This window comes from Mastigoproctus giganteus, chromosome 11 (assembly GCF_048544385.1).
Source record: "Mastigoproctus giganteus isolate SK-2022 chromosome 11, ASM4854438v1, whole genome shotgun sequence".
Classification (NCBI taxonomy): domain Eukaryota; kingdom Metazoa; phylum Arthropoda; class Arachnida; order Uropygi; family Thelyphonidae; genus Mastigoproctus; species Mastigoproctus giganteus.
This window is the reverse complement of record NC_143585.1, coordinates 1,744,528-1,764,911: the sequence shown is the minus strand read 5'-3', so window position 1 is coordinate 1,764,911 and position 20,384 is coordinate 1,744,528. Positions and strand designations below refer to the sequence as shown.

General features: G+C 43.2%; 1 protein-coding gene across 1 annotated transcript in view; it reads left to right on the top strand.

Annotated features, from left to right (window-relative positions):
- Window positions 1–403: 403 nt before the first annotated feature.
- LOC150077640 (pyrethroid hydrolase Ces2e-like) overlaps window positions 404–20,384 on the top strand; it is a 74,858-nt gene continuing 54,877 nt past the window's right edge. The window contains exon 1 of the mRNA XM_090385561.1: window positions 404–749. Within this exon, the coding sequence (XP_090241687.1) occupies window positions 483–749 (267 nt within the window). The 5' untranslated portion in view covers window positions 404–482. The remainder of the gene's footprint in view (window positions 750–20,384) is intronic.

Below are 20,384 nucleotides of genomic sequence, written 5' to 3'. Positions count from 1 at the left end.
TGATGCAAGAAAGCGAGCTTATATAGCATCAGCCAAAAAAAAAAAAAACAGCCTCATCCACTCGCTCCAAATTTTTGTCAAGTTGTGCCTCGAATCTATTTAAGCTATGAACTTCTACAAGGATAGATGGAAGTTTGTTCCACCATCAACCACCCACCCTCTGGCTAAATTTAATATTATTATTATTATGTCTAAGGTGGCACCTAGACTTCCGTCTATCTCCACCACCCTCTGGCTAAAGGAAAACTTCTCGATCTTTGGCTATCTTTCCGCTGAAGAAGTCGCATTTATAAACAGTTACGTGCGCGTTCTTTTACTTCGTTTCGCGTTTCGGCTGTTTCTGGCGCCGCCGCCAGTCTGGGCGGTCGATAGAACGCGCTGCGGCGTTACTCGAAGGTAGAATAAGCGGAACTGCGACCTCCGTTTGCTCGTAAGTCGTCTCGCTCGTTGCGAGTGTTTGTGATGTGAGCGGCAGTCCGAGCATGACGTGCGTGGCGGTGATGCTGCTAGGCCTAACGGTGGACTCGTTGGTGGCCCTTCACCAAGACCCCGCCAGGAAGCACTCCCCGTCGGATATCGACCCCAAACACGGAGGGGAGGCGAGCATTCCCGCGAAGGTGTCCGAAGTGGTGAACACGTCGGAAGGAGCTCTTCGAGGGAAAACGCTGACGCTGCGGACGGGGAGGAAGGTGGTCGCCTTCCTGGGAATCCCTTACGCCGAATCCCCAACGGGGGAACTCCGATTCGCGGTAAGTTCACGCTCTCTTAACTCGTACATCCGCTTCCCACTCCAGAAAATAGGGCCGCAATCGCTGGTGCGTGTTGGGGAGGGGGGCCTCACGTTAAATTTGTGTAGGGGCGCGGGAGCGTCTTTTTCGAACTAGGAAGGGCGACGCCACCAATATTGCCGCGCCAATCACTGATTAAGCTATAAACGCAATTTATGGCTTCCACGCTGATGCCTGAGTTTGGGGGGGGGGAGAGCAATGGCTTTCTGAGATTGTGATCCTTTTCTGAGATTGGGTAGGAAACGGCAGGAGTAAGTGGCCAATGTGTGTGGTGCAGGGAATGAGGCCCACCGAAGTCGAATTATACGGAACGAAACAGCTGCGAGAGCTTGAAACGCCTTTGAAGTTGATGACGGAGTGAGAATGTACGGATGACGACACGCTACCCTTACAGTGCCCGAGGGGAAATTACATGAAATGAGAGAACCTTACTTAGCGCAACCGGGGGAGGAGGCATTTGCACCTCCGAAAAATGTATTTTATTATTAATTATTCCTTATAGATGTCTTCTCATTTTGCGAGTGGATCTCCATTGCTTGCATCGATGGGGCCAACAAGCACCAGAACGGGGCGCTGAAGAAAGCGGTTTTATTTCTTTTACGAGATTTTACAGCAGCAAACAGTGCTGCTGCTGTTTGTGTGCAGTGAGACCAGAGCCAGTGCAAGGGTTTCATGCGCCCTAGGCGAGTTTTAAAATTTCTACCCCCAGTTGTATTCTGTACCATCCATTCGCCTGTCTATCGATCACCGTGCCTACCAACAAGCTTACCTGCCCACCCACCGATGAGAAGCCAACTAGCCTTGAAACGGTCACCAGGGGAGCCTGATATTCACGGAGTTTCCGAGAACAGATAACAGCAGTCTTCTCTACTGGGAAAGCGTTGCCTATTCAAGCAATTTGAGTTTTTCAGTGAAGTGAGCTGAAGGAGTTACTGTCCCTTTCATTCTTCTCCTTCTCTTCTTCCACTCCTACTATAACTCTCCCTCTACTTTTTGCTTTTCCAAGTCTAATAGGGACAAAGTGGATAGTAGGGTTATTATCCCACACATATACAAACATGCTTACCTATTCCCACCCATTCATCCGTCTATCCATTCATCTATAATATTATCCCTTCTTCCCTTAAAATATTATCCCTTCTTCCCTAACTTTTCTATTAATATTTTCGGAAGCTTTAATCAAATATGAAAGTGATGCGCCGACAAAGCGACCTCGAATGTCATAAAGAGGATTATGTTGTAAATCAATCTTTTTTTTTTAAATATATTCTTAATATTTCATAAAGTATTTAGATAATATTATTATTATTCCACAAAAGGAACCACCCCGGGACGGGAAAGTGCCAGGAGGGTGCCAATTACGTGTCAGGGTTTGAGATACTACGGGCAGTGGGTTACATGTACTGAACTCGTCCCCAAATATATATTTTATGTTTAATACAGTATTTGCGCATTAATGATTGTGTACATACATTATACAAGTCATATACAATGTATTTACAATTCAGTAATCCCATATATAACTTTATACATTTACGAAACTGTTAGGGATTTTACCAGTCAATAGCTTACCAAATTATTATTGTTCTTAAAGCAGAAAGTTTCACTTTTACTCTCAATTCTTTGGTATTCTCTCCCTTTGCAGCCCATTCATATTTTCGGCAAGGTATTTCTTTATTTATAAATAATTATTACCTTATTTAATTTACATAAAAAATATTTTTTTTACCACTAAAAAAATTACTTTTTGTTGGAATGCGCCCTTAGGACCTTTGCACCCTAGGCGACTGGCTAGGTTCGCCTAATGGACGGGCCGGCCCTCAGTGAGACGGAGGCACTTTGTAGCGGTAACTTCCAACTCAACGTAAGATGAAACGCCTGTTTTCTTGGTGGATAAAATTAAAGAAAGTAGCTCGTTATCGAATATGTTCGGACACCAAATTCTTTTGTTGGTTTGTGTTCAGTACCAGGTTCTTACCCATGGATCTTTGCGACAATAAGTGATAGGCGAGTCTAGCTGCCTATCACCGCGAGAGTGAATGCCATTTTGCAAGCGAGTACAGCCGGGTGGAACACGATGACCTGGAAGCCTAAAGTTTGTAGACACTTTTCTCCCTCTTGGCGCCCCACTTTTTTAAATATATTTTCATTTTGAATTGGTTAAAGAAGGTTGGGTCAGTTTACGTCACTAATTCAGATCACTGCCGCATTAAGGCACGGGCTAGCAGGGACTTTCCCGCCATTCTTTAAGGGGCGCCAAATTTTACAAATCAAGAAAAAAAAAAAATAAATAATATATATATATATATATAGCCTTAGTAAAGGGGACGTCGAAAAATCTTTCTGCCCGTGGCGCGAAAATACTTTGGTCCAGCACAGATTCATGCGTAAAACGGCCGTAGCTGAGTGGTCAGGGGCGCGAGTGCATAAATACGCGTACCTTCAGTGACCGAGGTTCAAGCCCGTGACTGCTGAATACGGTGCTGTTTCTTGTACTCTCCACCTTGGGAACTCTCATCGTCTCGGAGTATAAATACGCGGACGTCGTTCCTCCCTTGGATCCGGCCCGAGTTGGTGGAGTGAATTAATCCGACATTTTGCAAATATTTATTTATTTATTAAATCTGTTTATTGCTCTGCCGAAGAGCCACCCCCCGGACAGCAGGAAGCTAGGGGGGTGATATTTAAATACAGAGGTTAAGACAGGAACATGTGTCTGGCGGTTACATGGGGCACATGTATGCACATGTAGAAAGTTGTGCAATACCGAAGTGTCTCGAATTATAGGATATTATTTTCTCAAAAGTGTTATAAATAAAAAAAACATGAGAGAACTGTAGAAAATATAGAGCAATGAGGTAGTCCTTCACCAGTTGTTGCACGTGGTATCTCTTCAATCTTGACTGTAATAGTGCTCACAGCCAGGCATCTTTGGAGTAGTAGATTCTGAGAGAGAGAGGACCAGTGATGGCTTCACTTTATTTTCCTTTTCACCTATCTTTAACGGGATGCATTATGGTGGCATTTTCCTTCGTTGCGTCTCATATGTGTCCTTTAGCTTCTGACGTCTGTATGTATGCTGCTCGCAGAATCTATCCAGGTCGATGGCTAGATTGTTCATCAAATCTACCGTGTTTCCTGGGAACATGCGTCTCAATCCTTTCAGGTTGTTCAAATTGAGTGTGAATGAAGAAGAAGAAGAACTCTTTATTGCATACAAAACGCACATGCCGTACACAATACCCTTCACGGCTACAAGCCAGGGGTTGGGAGCCTTGGGTCCATTTGATTCTTTCCGGCAATGCGGGCAGTTTTTATTAGATCAGTAATGTCAGAGGCGTCGAGTCGTCTTGTGATTAGTCTGGCAAGTGTAAGGTTTGCTGCCACAATCTGTTGTTTCCATGGGGTGACTTCCAGATATATGTAGAACTGAACCCTAGAAATGGTGTATTGGTTGCCAGTCCACCAGTTAAGCCATTTCAGGAGCCAGTATTCCAGGCTGAGGAACTTGTTGAAGTGTGTTGTGGGAGCAGAGGACCAAATGGTTGCGGCATACAGAGGTATGGGATAGACACATCGGACAACATATTTCTGGAATGTCAGCCCCCAATCCCATACCAATCCGAGATCTTTGTGTGTTTTAACTTTCTGAATGGGTGATCCATTGATGGTAAGATTGATATCATTGTGTGACTTCTTCCAAGTGAAAGACATTTGAGCTGTCATTACTTGATTCATTTGAAATCCGACGGAAGCCAGATATTGTTGGAGGTTATGTATGGTTTTACTTGCCTGCAAGGTAGTGCTAAGAACCTGGGTTTGATCAGAAGATGTGATATAAAGTTTCAGGTCGTCAGCGTATGATTGGAAGTCAGTTTGGGATGCCAGGAAGGGCTCCAGCGCTGCGGCAAATAGGGTTGGTGATAGGACTCTCCCTTGTGGGACACCCCTATTAGTAATGCAAGTTGTCTGAAATCTGCGATGTGATATGATGAGATGTCTATGCTCCAATGATTGATTTAATGATACTGAGAGTCCTTCCAGTGATGTTAAAGTACTGCTGGAGAATGGTGATTAGAGCTGTTATGTCTATTTTGTCATAGGCCGCTTTTATGTCAAAGAAAATAACATCAAGCTGTGTCTTGTTATTGAGGGCTTTCTGGATTCTGGTAAGGGTGTCTAGGAGGTTGCTGTTAGTAGATCTCCCCTTAATCACAGTGTGGAGGTACGGAGGCCTGTGATTGAAACAGTGGTCTGCGATGGTGGGCTGGATTGCTTTTTCAAATATCTTTAGGAACCCACAGCCGATGGCAATAGGCAGAAATCTTGAGGCCGCTTGGGGTCCTTGCATTTAGGAACTGGCCGAACAAAGTATGTGTTCCAGATATTTGGAATCTCTCCACTTTCTAAGATTTTATAGAAAATATGGACTAGGGGGTCTATGATATATGTACTGCAGATTTTGATTAGAAACAGAGAAACCGACCGGGACCCACAACAGCTTTAGTTCCAAATAGTTCCAAATGAAAAGGATAAATTACTCGGACTGCATCTTGCAAGCGATGCGAAGCAGTGGGTGGAGCAACTGTTGTCGATCCCTCATCGTCGGAAACATCCGTGGCCTTGTACCGAAGTTTATTTTATTTTTATTGTACCCTTTTATTTTCCATTTCCCCGCACTGTTTGAAGCTGTAATGAGCTCACGCATCGGCTCACTTCCGTTTACTTTTCTTCTCGCGAAAAAATAAAGGGATTTAACAACCCCGACTTTTAGCGACATTAATTTGTTGATGACGGAGTTTCGCAAACTGCGTCAGCTCGCTAGTACGCCGCGGAGGTAAATCTCCGATTTCATTAATCGATAATTCGTTGATTGAATTGCGAATGCGCGCTTAAAGATACTGCGCGATTCTATCGCAAAGCGTTTCTTATTAATTACAACTGAAAACGTCGTTTCAGTTTTAAATTACGGAATGGCCTAAAATGCCTTCTTCGTACTCTCTTACCGAACGCGAAACCCCACGGGACTGCGTCAATCGTCAAGCTTGCCCCGTCTTATTTCAATCACTGCGTATTCTTTCCACCAATAGAATTACTTAATTTGTTGTATACGCTGAAAGGACAGAATTCACAGGGTTCCTGGGCAACAACGCCAGGCTGTCATCCCTCTCGCTAGTGAACGAACCCACCACTTGGCAGGTATATAGATACACTGCATTCAGGTACACTGTAATTCGATCAGTATAGATAAACGTCATGAGTTAACCGACTTTGAAAGAGGGATGATAGTTGGTGCCCGACGCATGGGTCACTCTATCGCGGGGTGGTACAGAAATTGCGCCATCTTTCCCGTTCCACAATATCGAGAGTGTATCAGGAATACGCATTTCCGGAATAACATGTCATTGTGGACGGCCTCCGTAGCCGAGTGGGCAGGAGCGGGAGTGCAGTAGCACACGCTCTTTGAGTAGACCGGGGTTCAAGCCCCTGACTGCTGAATACGGTTGATCTGCCAACCCGCACTGGACCAGCGTGGCAGATTATGGTCCATTTCCCTCAACATGAATTGTTGAGGAGGCTTCCATCCTGCAGTGGGTTGATAATGGCTGCACTTTACTTTTACTTTTACTGTGGACAGCGCTGTGGGCGGGCGGAGAAAGGTGGCGGATGAACGTGGCCATCTGTCTCGCATTGTTTCAGCCAACCGGAGAGCGACAGTGACACAAATCACCGCCCATTTCAACGAGAGAAGTGCCAGAAACGTCTCCACCAAGACCATCATTAGCCGCAATAGGTTATGGGATCCACCAGAGTACCATTGTTAACATCACGACACAGGACTCTACGCCTCAACTGGCGAAAGAACATCGGCACTGGACCTTGGATGATTGGAGATGAGTCACATTTCCAGTTATTTCAAGCGGACGGGAGTTGATAGTTGGTGCGCATCTGGCGGAAACTGCACGAAGCTATGCGTCCACCATGTCAACAAGGAATTGTTCAGGCAGGTGGACGGTCGGTAATGTGGTGGAGCGTCAGGTTGGGACTTCTGGTATGTGTAGACGCATCTCTGAACGGTCCAGGTTATGTGTCCATCCTTGCAGACCACCTGCATCCCTTCATGGTCATCGTGCACCCACAGTGCAATGGACTCTTCCAGCAGGACAATGCGTTTCCACACAGAGCCCCGGTGACTAGAACACGGTTCGAAAAGCATTCAGCAGATTTTACCACCGTGGAATGGCCTCTCCGTCCACCGGACACGAACCCTGTGGAGCATCTTTGGGATGCTGCGGAAAGGTCCGTTCGAGCTTTGGATCTTCCACCCAGAATGCGACAGCATTATTAGTATTAGTAACGGCCGCATGGTGCAAGAAAGCCTATGGCTTATGCTGCACCAGCCAAAAAAAAAATCCGAACAAAACAATGATAAAAACAAAAAATAAATAAATAACTAAATAATAATAATTAATAAATAAAAAAAAAAAAAATAAAACAAAAAATAAATAAAAAGGAAATTAAACTTATCATCCTATGCGCTTCCCTTACCCGAAAGTACTATCCAGATGACCTCCGAATTTCCCCAAACCGTCGGCCTCCACCACCCATGAAGGCAACCCATTCCAGCAATCCATAACTCGCCGGCCAAAACAGAACTTCCTGCAGTCCAATCTAAACATTTCCCCCCGTAACTTGAATTTATGTCCCCTAGTTCTAGCATCATTTACAATCCTGAAAATCCCGTCCTCATTTATTTCACCGATGCCTCCCAGAGCCCCAAACACCTCAATCAAATCTCCTCCAAGGTGCCCAGTCTCCAAACTCCGCAACCCACACACCCGAAGTCTTTCCCCATAAGGACGCCCCCCTGCCGATCCCACCAGGCGAGCCACCCTTCTTTGCACCCCCCCAAGAAGCTCGATGTCCCTCTTCAGGTGCGGTCTCCATACTTGAACACAGTATTCCAAGTGTGGTCTAACATAAGCCTTATACAATGGGACCATCACGTCCCCATCTCCACCTGCAAAAGTTCGACAGATCATCGATAGGACACCATGGGCCTTCCCCGCAACCTGTCCACAATGCTCAGAGAACTCCATGTCTGACCGTATCGTAACACCCAAGTCCCTTTCCTCCAGTACTGGCCTTAGTTGAACTCCACCAAGTGAATAAGTTTTTTTGGGATTACTGTTTCCCAGGTGTAATACCTTACACTTTGTTGGATTAAAGCACAGCTGCCATTTTTCTGACCATTCCTGAAGTCTATCTAGGTCTCTCTGAAGAAGCTCAGCTTGACAGTGATCATTAACTACTCTCCCAATTTTAACATCATCTGCAAATCTAGACATCACGCCCTCTATCCCTTCATCAATGTCGTTTATGAAAATCAAAAACAACAGTGGTCCCAATACTGATCCTTGGGGAACCCCACTTCCCACATCAACCCAATCTGAGGAATAGCCATCCATCACAACCCTCTGCCTCCTGCCCTGAAGCCATCCCTCTATCCATCTAAGGACAAGATGCAGCAAGCATGGATGGAAATACCCGTGGAACGCTTTCGTCAACTAGTGGACTGAATGCCTCTCCGTGTGACAGCCCTTATCCGGGCGAAAGGTAGGCCTACCCGTTACTAGGTAGGTATTCCCAGATTTCTGTCCACTCAGTGAACATCGTAATGGTTTTTTGTTTACGTAACTGGGCATATAAAATAAATGAATGGAAAAAAGACGGCACATATGACTTCCATAAATAAAATAAAGCCAAACAAAATGGAAATATTTGTGAACGGCATCCTCGTCCAAAAGGCACAGACACACGTTGATCTTGGTCTCAAATGGGATGAAGGCCTAACCTTTCGCCCGCACTTCACATACATCCGTAACAAAACATACGCGGCGCTTTGGGCAACCAGGCAGGAGCTCACCGGTATTAGAGACCCCGGTCTGATGAAGCAATACATCAACAGATGTGTTACTCCTATTCCCCTATACGCGGCACAAATCTGGTCTTCAGCTCCCGAAAGCAGTATCAAAGCCTTTCTAGTACTCGAATACTGGCTCTTGAGATGGCTGAACAGAATTTCAGCTAAGGCTTTTACCATCTCAAGAGCTATACTATACTCCAATTTAGAGGTCACACCCTGGAGACAAATAATCACGTCAAGTAACATAATGACCCTCGCTCAGCTTTTAAGGAGAGGGACGCCTGGATGCACCGAAAGCCCGAGAGTGGATAAAAATACCCGACGAAAAATCAAGACGAGTTACAGATAAAGAACCACAACTGAAAGCGGCATTTACGCAGTTGGATAGCCTCGGGAGATTCTTTCCAGCAAACACCATCCAGCTATTTAACAACCTCAACATCAATCCTGAAAAGCTCTGCAATTGCAAATCTTACAGAAAGGAAGTTCTCAGAAACTTTTACTTGCAAATACAGATGTAAGGATACAGCTTCAGCACCTTGTTAGCCCAGGCACAAGCCACTGGGCTTTAGGAAACCCGACCTCATCAATGTGTAAGGATTGGCCTACCTACACAACTCTAATCCCCACAGAAGAAGAAGACTGCTGGAAAATTGAACTTTAAAATTTTTATTTTGCCGTATCACGGTCATTCGTGTTGTTTCATATGCTGTACGTTGTTTTGGCTGCTGTAAATATTTGTGTTTATGTAAATATGGTAAAACTCCCACTTGTGTGTGTTTAAGCAGAAGGTATGCTTCAATTGTCACGGTACGTTCTTACCAGTTTACAGTAGTTAAGTAGTAAAAGTATTTGCGAATAATTAATAACTCAAATAGTGTATTTTCCAGATAAAATGTAGTTATAAATCAGATATTTCATGTATTTTATAATTGTAACATAGATGTATTTTTGTAACATAGTTGTATATGTATTTTCACCCTCTAGCCAGTAGCTGTAACCGGGTGTTCTCCTAAGAGAAATAAACTGATGATAATAATAATAATAATAATATCCGAATTAAAAGAGATTTAGCATATGCAGCGACACCTGCCTACCTTTTCAGCAGCATCTTCAACGTGATTGCGAAAACTGAAGGAGGTTTACCTTTAAACTTATTTTAATTTCGACATCTAAAAGAGAAAATTCATTCAAAAAATTATATTTTTGACGTGACTGCCATTGAAGATGCTAACAATGACAACGCTAATAACAGATTAACTCTCTGTATATTAGGGGATTAATTAAATGACTAATTAATAGGTACATCTGTTGGATTATTATTGAAAATAATAATCCGAATTAAAAGAGATTTAGCGTTTAGTGTTGTTGGATTGCATCTGTGGCTGATGGAGGAACGTGTTTTTTCAAGAGTAAACCTCCATTTCCCCTTTTGTGTACGTGTTCCACGAGTGCGTAGTGGCTCATTTCACTTAGAATCCATTTGGAAAAGTCTGAGTTCAAGTTACGTGGCGACCGAAGAATTTGTTGAAGCCCTTTCAAGCGGGACTTCAATTTGTTCCGTCTTTTTCCCGCTCACTGAAAAAACCGCAGAAATTTTCTGGGATTTCTTCCTAAAATAGTTTCTTTTATTTTGATTTTTGTTCCAAAGAAACTAAGGCTATGAGGCGTCCGTGAATTGTCTGTGAACGGCGTCTCTTCTATTATCGGCTTCGTCTGAAGCCAACTAACTCGGCCACGGTGTGAAAACTGCATAAAATTTGCCTCCATCTTGACGAGATTTTACCCGAGCCGTAATTGGTGTTGCGGCCCACAAGGATCATCAAATAGGCAATTTACAAAGTTCGTTAACACCTCTTCTAGTTTAAGTGGTTTGGAGTTCTCTTCGCCCAAACAACACTAACTGTGCCCTTTTCAAGCTCTCTTGTAAGTGCATTTCTTCGGAGCTGCTTTAGTTCCCCACTTCGTGAGTGAATAACGCTTTCTATTGTGCTCATTGAGTCTCCGCCACGATCATTTGCACCTCACTTTCCGGACGATCCCCATAACCGCTGCTGCACCATATTACAGGGGAGTGACGCACGAAAGCGACGCCACTGTTCAGGTTGCGCTTAAAAATTGAGTGAGTGATGAGAAAATAAGAACGACGGGTACTTTTTAGTAGGATTTTTAGATTGGTAATCAATCGGTTAACCGTTTCCTTCGTGCGAATTCCCTTAAAAATTAAAGTCGAAATTAACCCCCTTAAAAACATTCAAGGAACGACTACTTGTGTCCGAACAACATCGCAATAATTTATTGTTATTTGTAACTTTTAATAGCTTTTAAAGCCCTTGCACGTTTGTGATCTCTTGTTCTGAACACGAGTCTGCTTCGATGTGCGCTTTTTAATTTGGCATTCGCAAATAAAGGCTGATCAAGAGAAGAACGTTGCATATTGTAATTGGATTGTTTCTAATTCTTCAGTTTCATTTTCTGCCTACACCAAAGCTCGCAACAATTGTAAAGCAGTTATTAATCAGTCCAAACTAGAGTTTGAACTGGGTAAGAGTAGAAAACTTGCTTCTTGCCCTAATGGTAGCCGAGCATTCTGGTCTCTTGCCAAAGCTATTGGCCGCAACTTTTGCCCATCTCTGCTCCCACCTCTGTCCAAACCAGATGGTTCTGTTGTCACATCAGCCAAGGATAAAGCTGACCTGCTAGCATCCCATTTTTCTGGAACAACCTTCCTTCATACGTATTTCCTGAGAATCACAATCTACAGAAGTTCAAGTCCAATGTCAACCTCCAACCCAAGCACAGTACTAAGTACTATAGGTTCTAGTGCCTCTCGTGTTTGGGGTTTTCATAAAAAAAAAAAAAAAAAAAAAAAAAAAAAGATTCGTGTAGAAATTTCGCTGTAAGTATAAATAAGCATCAGTGATCGCGAGTAGCGTAGTGGTGTGCCCCCATACCAGGTGGAAAAGACCCGAATTCGATCCGATCAATGACGCGAGGAATGTGCTTTTTGTCACAACGTTCGGTCTCAGCCGAGGATTGCGTCCTTTTCCTCCCGGAAACTTTCGATTTTCATCCAGCCAACAATAATCGGGCAAATAATGCGCGCAATTAGAGACACGTAATTTACTGACGCCTCATAGCCTTAACTACTTTGGCACGTAACACGCGCACACCGAACCGTCATGTACGGGTGTCGATAAATATGTGTGTTTCAGTGGGGAAATGGTGGAGGAACATTTGGATCACTCGTGGAATAACATCTACACGTTGATCACACGATCTTCATTTCACTCTAATCCATTTTTGCTGGGGAGTTTTTTTTTTTTTGCGACTCAAATTTGGCTTTTGAACGCTACAAAAGAGAGCAATCCAGTACGTTTGCTTTAAAAGTGGCCTTGAATACTATGAGAAATCCTACCAAGAGTGGTGTGTATTCTTTGGACTCGAAACGCTGGAAAAAAGAAGAGATAAAGCCGACTTACTCCTTCTTAACCAACTGTTAAATGGTACCCTGAATTGCCCTCATCTCGTCTCACAAATAAATTTCAACGCTCCGACAAGAGCGTTAAGAAACCATCCACTGCTGAAACCATCCTACGCGAGAACAAATTATGGATACTACAACTTCTACAACAGGACTGCAAGATCAATGAACAAAGCAAATATTGAGATATTTGATACCCCCGGACACTTCAAGAGGCAACTGAAATTGCTAACCTCATCCGGTACCTGACTTAAAATAGACTCTTCTTTTAAGTTCTAAGACTCTGATTGTGTGTGAAGAAATACCAGTGCTCTGCCTGTTCACTTAAATAGGACGGACGAGTCCTTTTATTTATTTAGTTTTATTTTATCTGTATATTTACTTTTTTCTTTACTTTGGGAAATGTATACTCCAAGCTTTTTGAAGCTATGTAATAATTCTTTGTAGCTGCACCCTCAGGCACGTTGTTTGCTGTTTTGTAGCTGTTAATAATAATAATAATAATAATAATAATAATAATAATAATAACAAATTGCTGGCGTAGTGCGTAGTTTATTTGCGCCCATACTATAGGTACTGCGAAGACGTTTACCGACTCGTCTGACCTTGGCATGATGACTGAGGTTTCGAGGTCTGCCACTAGATGGCGGTAGCGTATATTTGTAAGCAGTTTCCGCCTAAGAGAGAGAGAGAGAGAAAATCTTTATTGTACAGTAAAAATACAATAATGTGCCCGCCACAGCCAGGAGGCCAGGGGCTTGACAATGATATAGGGTAATATAAAAATATGTACAGTATAAAAATTTGTGCAGTATAAAATATTACATAACAATTAAAAACGTAGCATTAGCCATTCAATAGATATGAGTATGTACATAGTTGTGAGGCAGACAGTACACCAAGGTATGTGCACGTTCATATGTACAAAGCACATATTTAAGCATATTCGCACAAGTCAGAATATTTCACAAATTGATGTTCGGTATTGCATTTTCTTGTGAGACAGTTCGTCGATTTGCCTGCGATGTGCCGTTATGCGCCTCATAGGAGATAGCAGATGGAGATATCAGTATGAGTCGACATCAGGGGCCAAACAAAAGGGGAACAAGTTCGGCCAACGAGCGCCTGTAATTGCGATCAGAAGCGAATTTCTGCAGGTCAACTCCGATCATTAGCAGGGCTTGTACTGTAGGAAGTACTTGTCCAGGTAGGAATCTGTCACTGATCTTCAGCCTGTTCCGTTTTGGCTGAAGAAGAGGGGTGGCTCGTAAGGACGGAAGTGGAACATGCCACTGGCATATATCCCAGAAGTCAGGGGAGTTGATTTTGCCAACCAGCAGTTTGACTGTGGTCGCAGTTCTCCTCATGCTGATTATTTGAGGCAACCGCGGGATTTGGAGTTGGTCGGCCATGCTGGTGGTCCTCTGCTGAGGGGGGAGTCGATGTTTGTGGGTTGCCCACTTCAATATCCAGTATTCACTGGCGAAGATGGGCTTCATGAGAGAAGGTACTGCGGATGCCCATATTTCAGAGGCATACAGAAAGGTAGGATACACAATGGTTTCCAGATATCTGATTGTGGTTCTTGCGTTTGTGTTATGAAGAAGATGTTGACGGGCAATCCAGCGCATTCGGTTGATCTTGCGTAGAACAAATTCGATGTGACAGTTGAACCTAAGGTTTGGGTCGAAGGTTACACCGAGATCTTTGTGTTTAGTTACACTTGGAATAACTGCACCCTGCAGTGAGGGTTGTATGGATGTGGGACACTTCTTCAGAGAAAAAACCATAATAACGGATTTTTGGGGGTTCAGTTTGAGACCGAAATGGTTGAGGTGGCTAGAGAAAGCTGTGATCTTATTACAGATTTCCGATGTGATCACTCCCCTGTCGGCTGATGGTGGTATTTCCGTTAGGAACTTTATATCGTCGGCGTAGGTAATGACGTCATCTATGTTACACACAAACGGAATAAGGAGGGCGGTAAAAAGTAACCCCGATAAAACGCCACCTTGCGGCACACCAGCATTGATGGATCGGGTATAGCAGAGGTTGCGATGAGTGAGGTACACTGTTCTATTCCGGAGGAGCAAGTGCAGAAAAGCGAAAACGTCACCTTTGATCCGAAAGAAATTGGTTAGGAGATTCAGAAGGGCTGAGATGTTGAGGCTATCAAAAGCAGCTTCAATATCGACATAAACAACCGCCATTTCTGATTTGGCCTCAAATGCATTTAAAATTTCCGTTTGGACTGCCAGAAGGTTGGAGACAGTTGATCTATTAGGGAGAACATAATGGAGTTGTTTTGATGATTGTGGAAGAAGATGGCGTGTTATATGCGGAAGAAGGACTTTTTCCAGTAGCTTTAGGAGCGTGGATGCAGTGGAAATCGGTCTATAGTGCTTGGGCTGGCTTGGTAGTTGAACTTGGTAGTTGAACTTTAGTAGTGGGGCAAGACTGTATTTGCTCCAGGATGCAGGAAACACTCTATGAGAGGGGATGGAGTTGAACAAGTAGAGCAGAGGATCAAGGATATATGGACTGAGGCACTTAGCATTAGCATTAGCATTAGTAGAGGCATATGATGCAAGAAAGCAAGCTTATTCAGCATCAGCCAAAAAAAAAAAAAAAAAACCCTCTCCCATTTCACCCCTCCGTTCGTTCGAAATACCTGTCCAGTTGAGCTTTAAATTTGTTTAAGCTATCAACTTCAACAACAAGTGATGGAAGTCGGTTCCACCAACCAACCACCCGCTGGCCAAAGGCAAATTTCCGCACATCTATTCGACATCCGTCCTTCCTCAATTTGAATTTATGTCCTCTGAGGTGATTATTCTGAGCTAGAGGAAGAATCCCATCAGCATTGAGCATGCTCAAACCATTTAACGCTTTATACACCTCTATCAGATCACCTCGCCGGTGCCTAGTCTCCAGACTCTGTAATTTGCAAAACTTAAGCCTTTCTTCGTAAGAGCAACCCTTTGTTCCATTTACTAATCTTGTTGCCCTTCTCTGTACCCGTTCCAGCAGCTCTACATCCTTCTTGAAATGAGGCCTCCAGACCTGTATACAGTACTCAAGATGTGGCCTAACCATTGCCTTATACAAGGGAATAATCACCTCCTTATCCCTGCTAGAAAAATTCCTGTATATCATTGACAAGACACCATGAGCTACTCTTGCAGCTCGTCTGCACTGCTCAGAGAACTTCATATCTGCCTGCACAATTACCCCCAGGTCCTTTTCACACTTTACGATGAAATGCGGGACTTTATCGATGCCAGCGGTGCATGACGGACGCAGCGAGTTGATGGCTTGACGAAGCTGCTGTCGATCGATTTGAATGGAAAACAGCTCATCATCTGGACTAGAAATGGGGTCTGGTTGGTAATCATATGGTTGTGCGATGTTGTCTTGGAATCTGGCTATATAGTTGATCCATTCAACTGGATTGAAATTGGAATCTGGTTCAGAGTTACGGGTATATGGCACTTTGCCTTTGGATAAGGTCTTGTCAGTATATTCTTTAATGGCTTGCGATTTCAGTCTGTTAAACAGTGCTCTAGCTTTGGAGTACTTTATTATTATCTTTCTATTTTTGTTATTTTACGCGACTCCTGTTAAGGTTGTGTCGAACATCTTTACGCCTTTTTTTATTATTATTATTATTATCTGTTTATTTCCATAAGGAAACGCCCCGGGACGGCAAAGTGCCAGGAGGGTGCTAAGTACATATCAGGGTACGAGATACTACGTGCAGTGGGTTACATATACTGAACACGTAGTCTCGTCCCGAAATATTATATACACATTTTATGTTTAATATATACAGTATTTACACATTAATGATTCTGTACATACATTATACAACTCATATATTTACAATTCACTAATAATTCCACATATAACTTACATATCTGTTACAGAAGGTATATTTTTCTGGTCAACAAATTATTATTGTTCTTAAAGTAGAAAGTTTCTCTTTTACTCTCAATTCTTTGGTACTTTGCAGCCGATTCATATTTCGGTAAGTCTGTACGAATTCTGGAAGATCTCTTTCCGGTATGCTGCATCCTCACAGAGTTTTTCGGCATCTATGTGTAGTGAGTTAAATATTTTCGCTGCATTTGATGGGAAGAATCTTTGCAGGCTACTAAGATTGTTCAGGACTGGACGCAGTGGATTATTTACTTCCCCGCAACGTCTAGCAGTGGCACGCGGTTTGACTAGAATATTATCCAGGACTGGAGCATCCACTCTGCCTGTGAGCATTTGTGCGAGAGTGTGTATGTTCCTGTTAATTGTCCGCTGCATCCAGGGTGTGATGTTAAGGTTTGAGTAGAGAATGGCCCTTGAGATAGTAAAAGGGTGGCCAGCAACTCTGTTAAGCCATCGCAAGAACCAGTACTCGATCCCAAGGACGGACTTATAATGTGCATCTGGAGCTGAAGACCAGATTTGCGAGGCATACATTGCAATTGGCAGGACACACATTAAAATGTACTTGGTCGCTAGCTGAGGATCCCTAATTCCTACCAGTTCCTGTCTAGTAGCCCATAAAGTGGCGAATATTTTTGTCTTCATATGGGCGAAGTGTTGAGCAAAGGTGAGTCTGTCATCCCACTTAAGACCTAGGTCCAGGTGAGAGTGCACTTTTTCCACACTAGACCCGTTCACAGAGATCGAGATATTTTTATTCTGCTTGTAAGTTATGGTCATTTGGGCAGACTTCTGTGCATTAATACGGAGCCCGATGCAATCCAGGTAGCTCTCAAATTCTCGGATTGTGCTATTTGCCATCTGGCAAATACCTTCTGCTGATTCATGGTCTTTGGAAGTGATGAAGAATTTTACATCGTCAGCATATGTTATAAAATTGTGGTACCGTGCAAGAAACGGCTCCAGGGCGGCTGCGAAGAGGGTAGCCGAAAGAACTCCCCCTTGTGGAACTCCTCGCGAGATGGTAAAGCAAGATTGTAGCTTTTGGTGCTTAACAGTAAGTTTTCTATGTTCTAGCAGGCTGGTTATTATAGTTAACAAATTTCCTCTTACATTAAAATAATTCCTTAAAATCGCAATGAGCGCTGGAATTGAGACGTTGTCGTAGGCTGCGGAGATATCCAAAAAAATAATATCAATTTGCTTTTTCTCATTTAGTGCTTTCTGCACGCGAAAAAGGGTTTCCAGTAAGTTTGTTATTGTTGATCTACCCGAAATAACTGAGTGCAAATGTGGTGGTCTATGGCTGAAGCAGTGTTGATTGATGGTGGGAAGCAGTGCTTTTTCGAATACCTTCTGTAGGGTGCAACTAACAGAAATTGGTCTGTAATCCTTAGCCAATTTTGGGTGTTTAATCTTTGGTATTGGGGTTACAATGTAATTTTTCCAAGCTTGCGGGAAAGCTCCTGACCTGATGATTTCCTGATAGATGTGCAGTAATAGATCTATTATAAATGGGCTACTTATTTTAAGGATGAACATTGGAAATTTGTCTGGTCCAACAGTGGCCTTATTGGGCAGATCGTTGATTGCTTTCATTACGCTCTCTTTGGTGATTTGTATTTCACTCAATGGAGGCCTTGTTGGTTCCTCTCTTGCCGAATAGTTTCGCTTGTTTAAATCTTTCAGGAATTCCAAAATTTTGTTACCATTATCAGTGTTCTCAATTTGATTCAGTCCATGCAGGTTACCAAAAGTGTTATTAGCCCATTCCTTGAAAATGCATTCGGTCATATTCTCTGTGCTATTTCTATTGCTAATAATTCTTTTTGCTCTTTTTAGTTTATTATGAACAACACTGCAGTGTGCCTGTCGTTTTGCTTTGATGAAATGTGCTCTTTCCTTCTTATAACGAACGTGATCGGCGGGATGATCCGAAGCCGATCTAACTGTTTTCCATTTCCCAACCAGGTTTCGATTAGGCAAATAAAATCCAGGTCCTCGTACATCATCATCGTTTGTAAGGTGTGGAGCTTATTTGAGATGCTCCTCACGTTTTGTGCAAACAAGTGGATGTGATGTTCTGCATCCCAAGCTGGGGGTGGTAGTTTTTTTGATTGCTATTGAGCCCGATTCCTTGCATCATTTTTATCCAGTGGTCTGGCCAATCTGTCTCTGTAGGGCTTGACTAAGGTACCTACTGGCCAGGCATTTACGTCTTGTAGGCGAGTTACTTTATCTGGTGGACAAGAGATTATAAAGGAGGAGTAAGCTGGGTGTCGTGTTTTCACTTGCTTCACTTCCACAGTTATCCCATGCTCGCCCTCACACATGGCTTTAATGTTTCTGGGCTGTGTTGTGGGCCCCAGCCTTGATACAAAAATTTTCTCTCTGGTTGCAACGGAAGTAATGTTGTAGATTTCAGAAAACCGTTTGTTTGTTTCAGGTGTGTTACAGGAAGACACGTTAATACTTTCTCTGTGTACTGGATTACGTCGTCGGCCGTCCTCGGCGAGAGTAGGCATGAAATTTTGGGATGGGCGGGTTTTTCTACCCACAAAAGTGTTATGCTTTTTAGGTAGCATAGTGATGTGCGCATAAGTGAGTGGGTTTGCAGGAACATGATCTGAGGGGGAAGATGTAACTCTGGCGTTCGTACTCTTGGAATACGTGCATGCCCCAATCATTTCAGTGGATTCTTGTTGTCCTAATATTTCTGAGACTTCTTTATTTTGGTTTCGACTTTTGCATTTAATATATTTGTATTAAGTGGGGAGTGCTCATTATTATTATTATTATCTGTTTATTCCACAAAACGAACCACACCTGAACGGCAAAGTGCCAGGAGGGTGCTAATTACGTGTCAGGGTACTACGGGCAGTGGGTTACATATAGTGTACACATAGTCTCGTCCCCAAATACAAATTTTATGTTTAATACAGTATTTACACATTAATGATTGTGTACATACATTATTATACAATGTACTTACATATTTACGCAACTGTTAGGGAACGTATACTTTACCAGTCAGTGAATAGCTTACCGAATTATTATTGTTCTTAAAGCAGAAAGTTTCTCTTTTATTCACAATTCTTTGGTACTTTGCAGCCGATTCATATTTCGGTAAGTCTGTACGAATTCTGGAAGATCTCTTGTCCGGTATGCTGCATCCTCACACAGCTTTTCGGCATCTTAGTGCATCTTTGGATTTAAATAATTTTGTCGCATTTGATGGGAAGAATCTTTGCAGGCTACTAAGATTGTTCAGGACCGGACGCAGTGGATTATTTATTTCTCCGCAACGTCTAGCAGTGGCACGCGGTTTAACTAGAATATTATCCAGGACTGGAGCATCTACTCTGCCTGTAAGCATTTGTGCGAGAGTGTGTATGTTCCTGTTAGTTGTCCGCTGCATCCAGGGTGTGATGTTAAGGTTTGAGTAGAGAATGGCCCTTGAGATAGTAAAAGGGTGGCCAGCAACTCTGTTAAGCCATCGCAAGAACCAGTACTCGATCCCAAGGACGGACTTATAATGTGAATCTGGAGCTGAAGACCAGATTTGCGAGGCATACATTGCAATTGGCAGGACACACATTAAAATGTACTTGATCGCTAGCTGAGGATCCCTAATTCCTACCAGTTCTTGTCTAGTAGCCCATAAAGCGGCGTATATTTTCGTCTTCATATGAACGAAGTGTTGGTCAAAGGTGAGTCTGTCATCCCACTTAAGACCCAGGTCCAGGTGAGAGTGCACTTTTTCCACACTAGACCCATTCACAGAGATCGAGATGTCATTTTTATTCTGCTTGTAAGTTATGGTCGTTTGGCCAGACTGTAGTAGTAGTAGTAGTAGTGGCATGTGATGCAATCGAGACATGTGGACATGTAAGGGCCGAAAGTAAGTTATGATGGGTAGAAATACCGCTTTGTAGGATCGCGATAACGTTCTTTGACAAACCCCAATCACTTCAGGAGACTCGAGAATGGAGGCAGAAAAACCTTTAACTTTGGTGCTGAGGTGTTGAAGATGTAGGAAGAAGCAGAGTTTGTGGTCAATAGTAACCCCTAAGACCTTTGCCTGCGTAACTAAAGGCAGTTGCACACCAGAGGTCTTGACTTGCGGGGGGGGGGTCTCCACAGGTCAAGTTTGTTCTTGAATTTCATCATTTTTTTTTGCTACACGCGCAGTAGCAAAACGGGTCAGGTTTTAACCCAAAATAATGCGGCGTATAATTAAAAGATC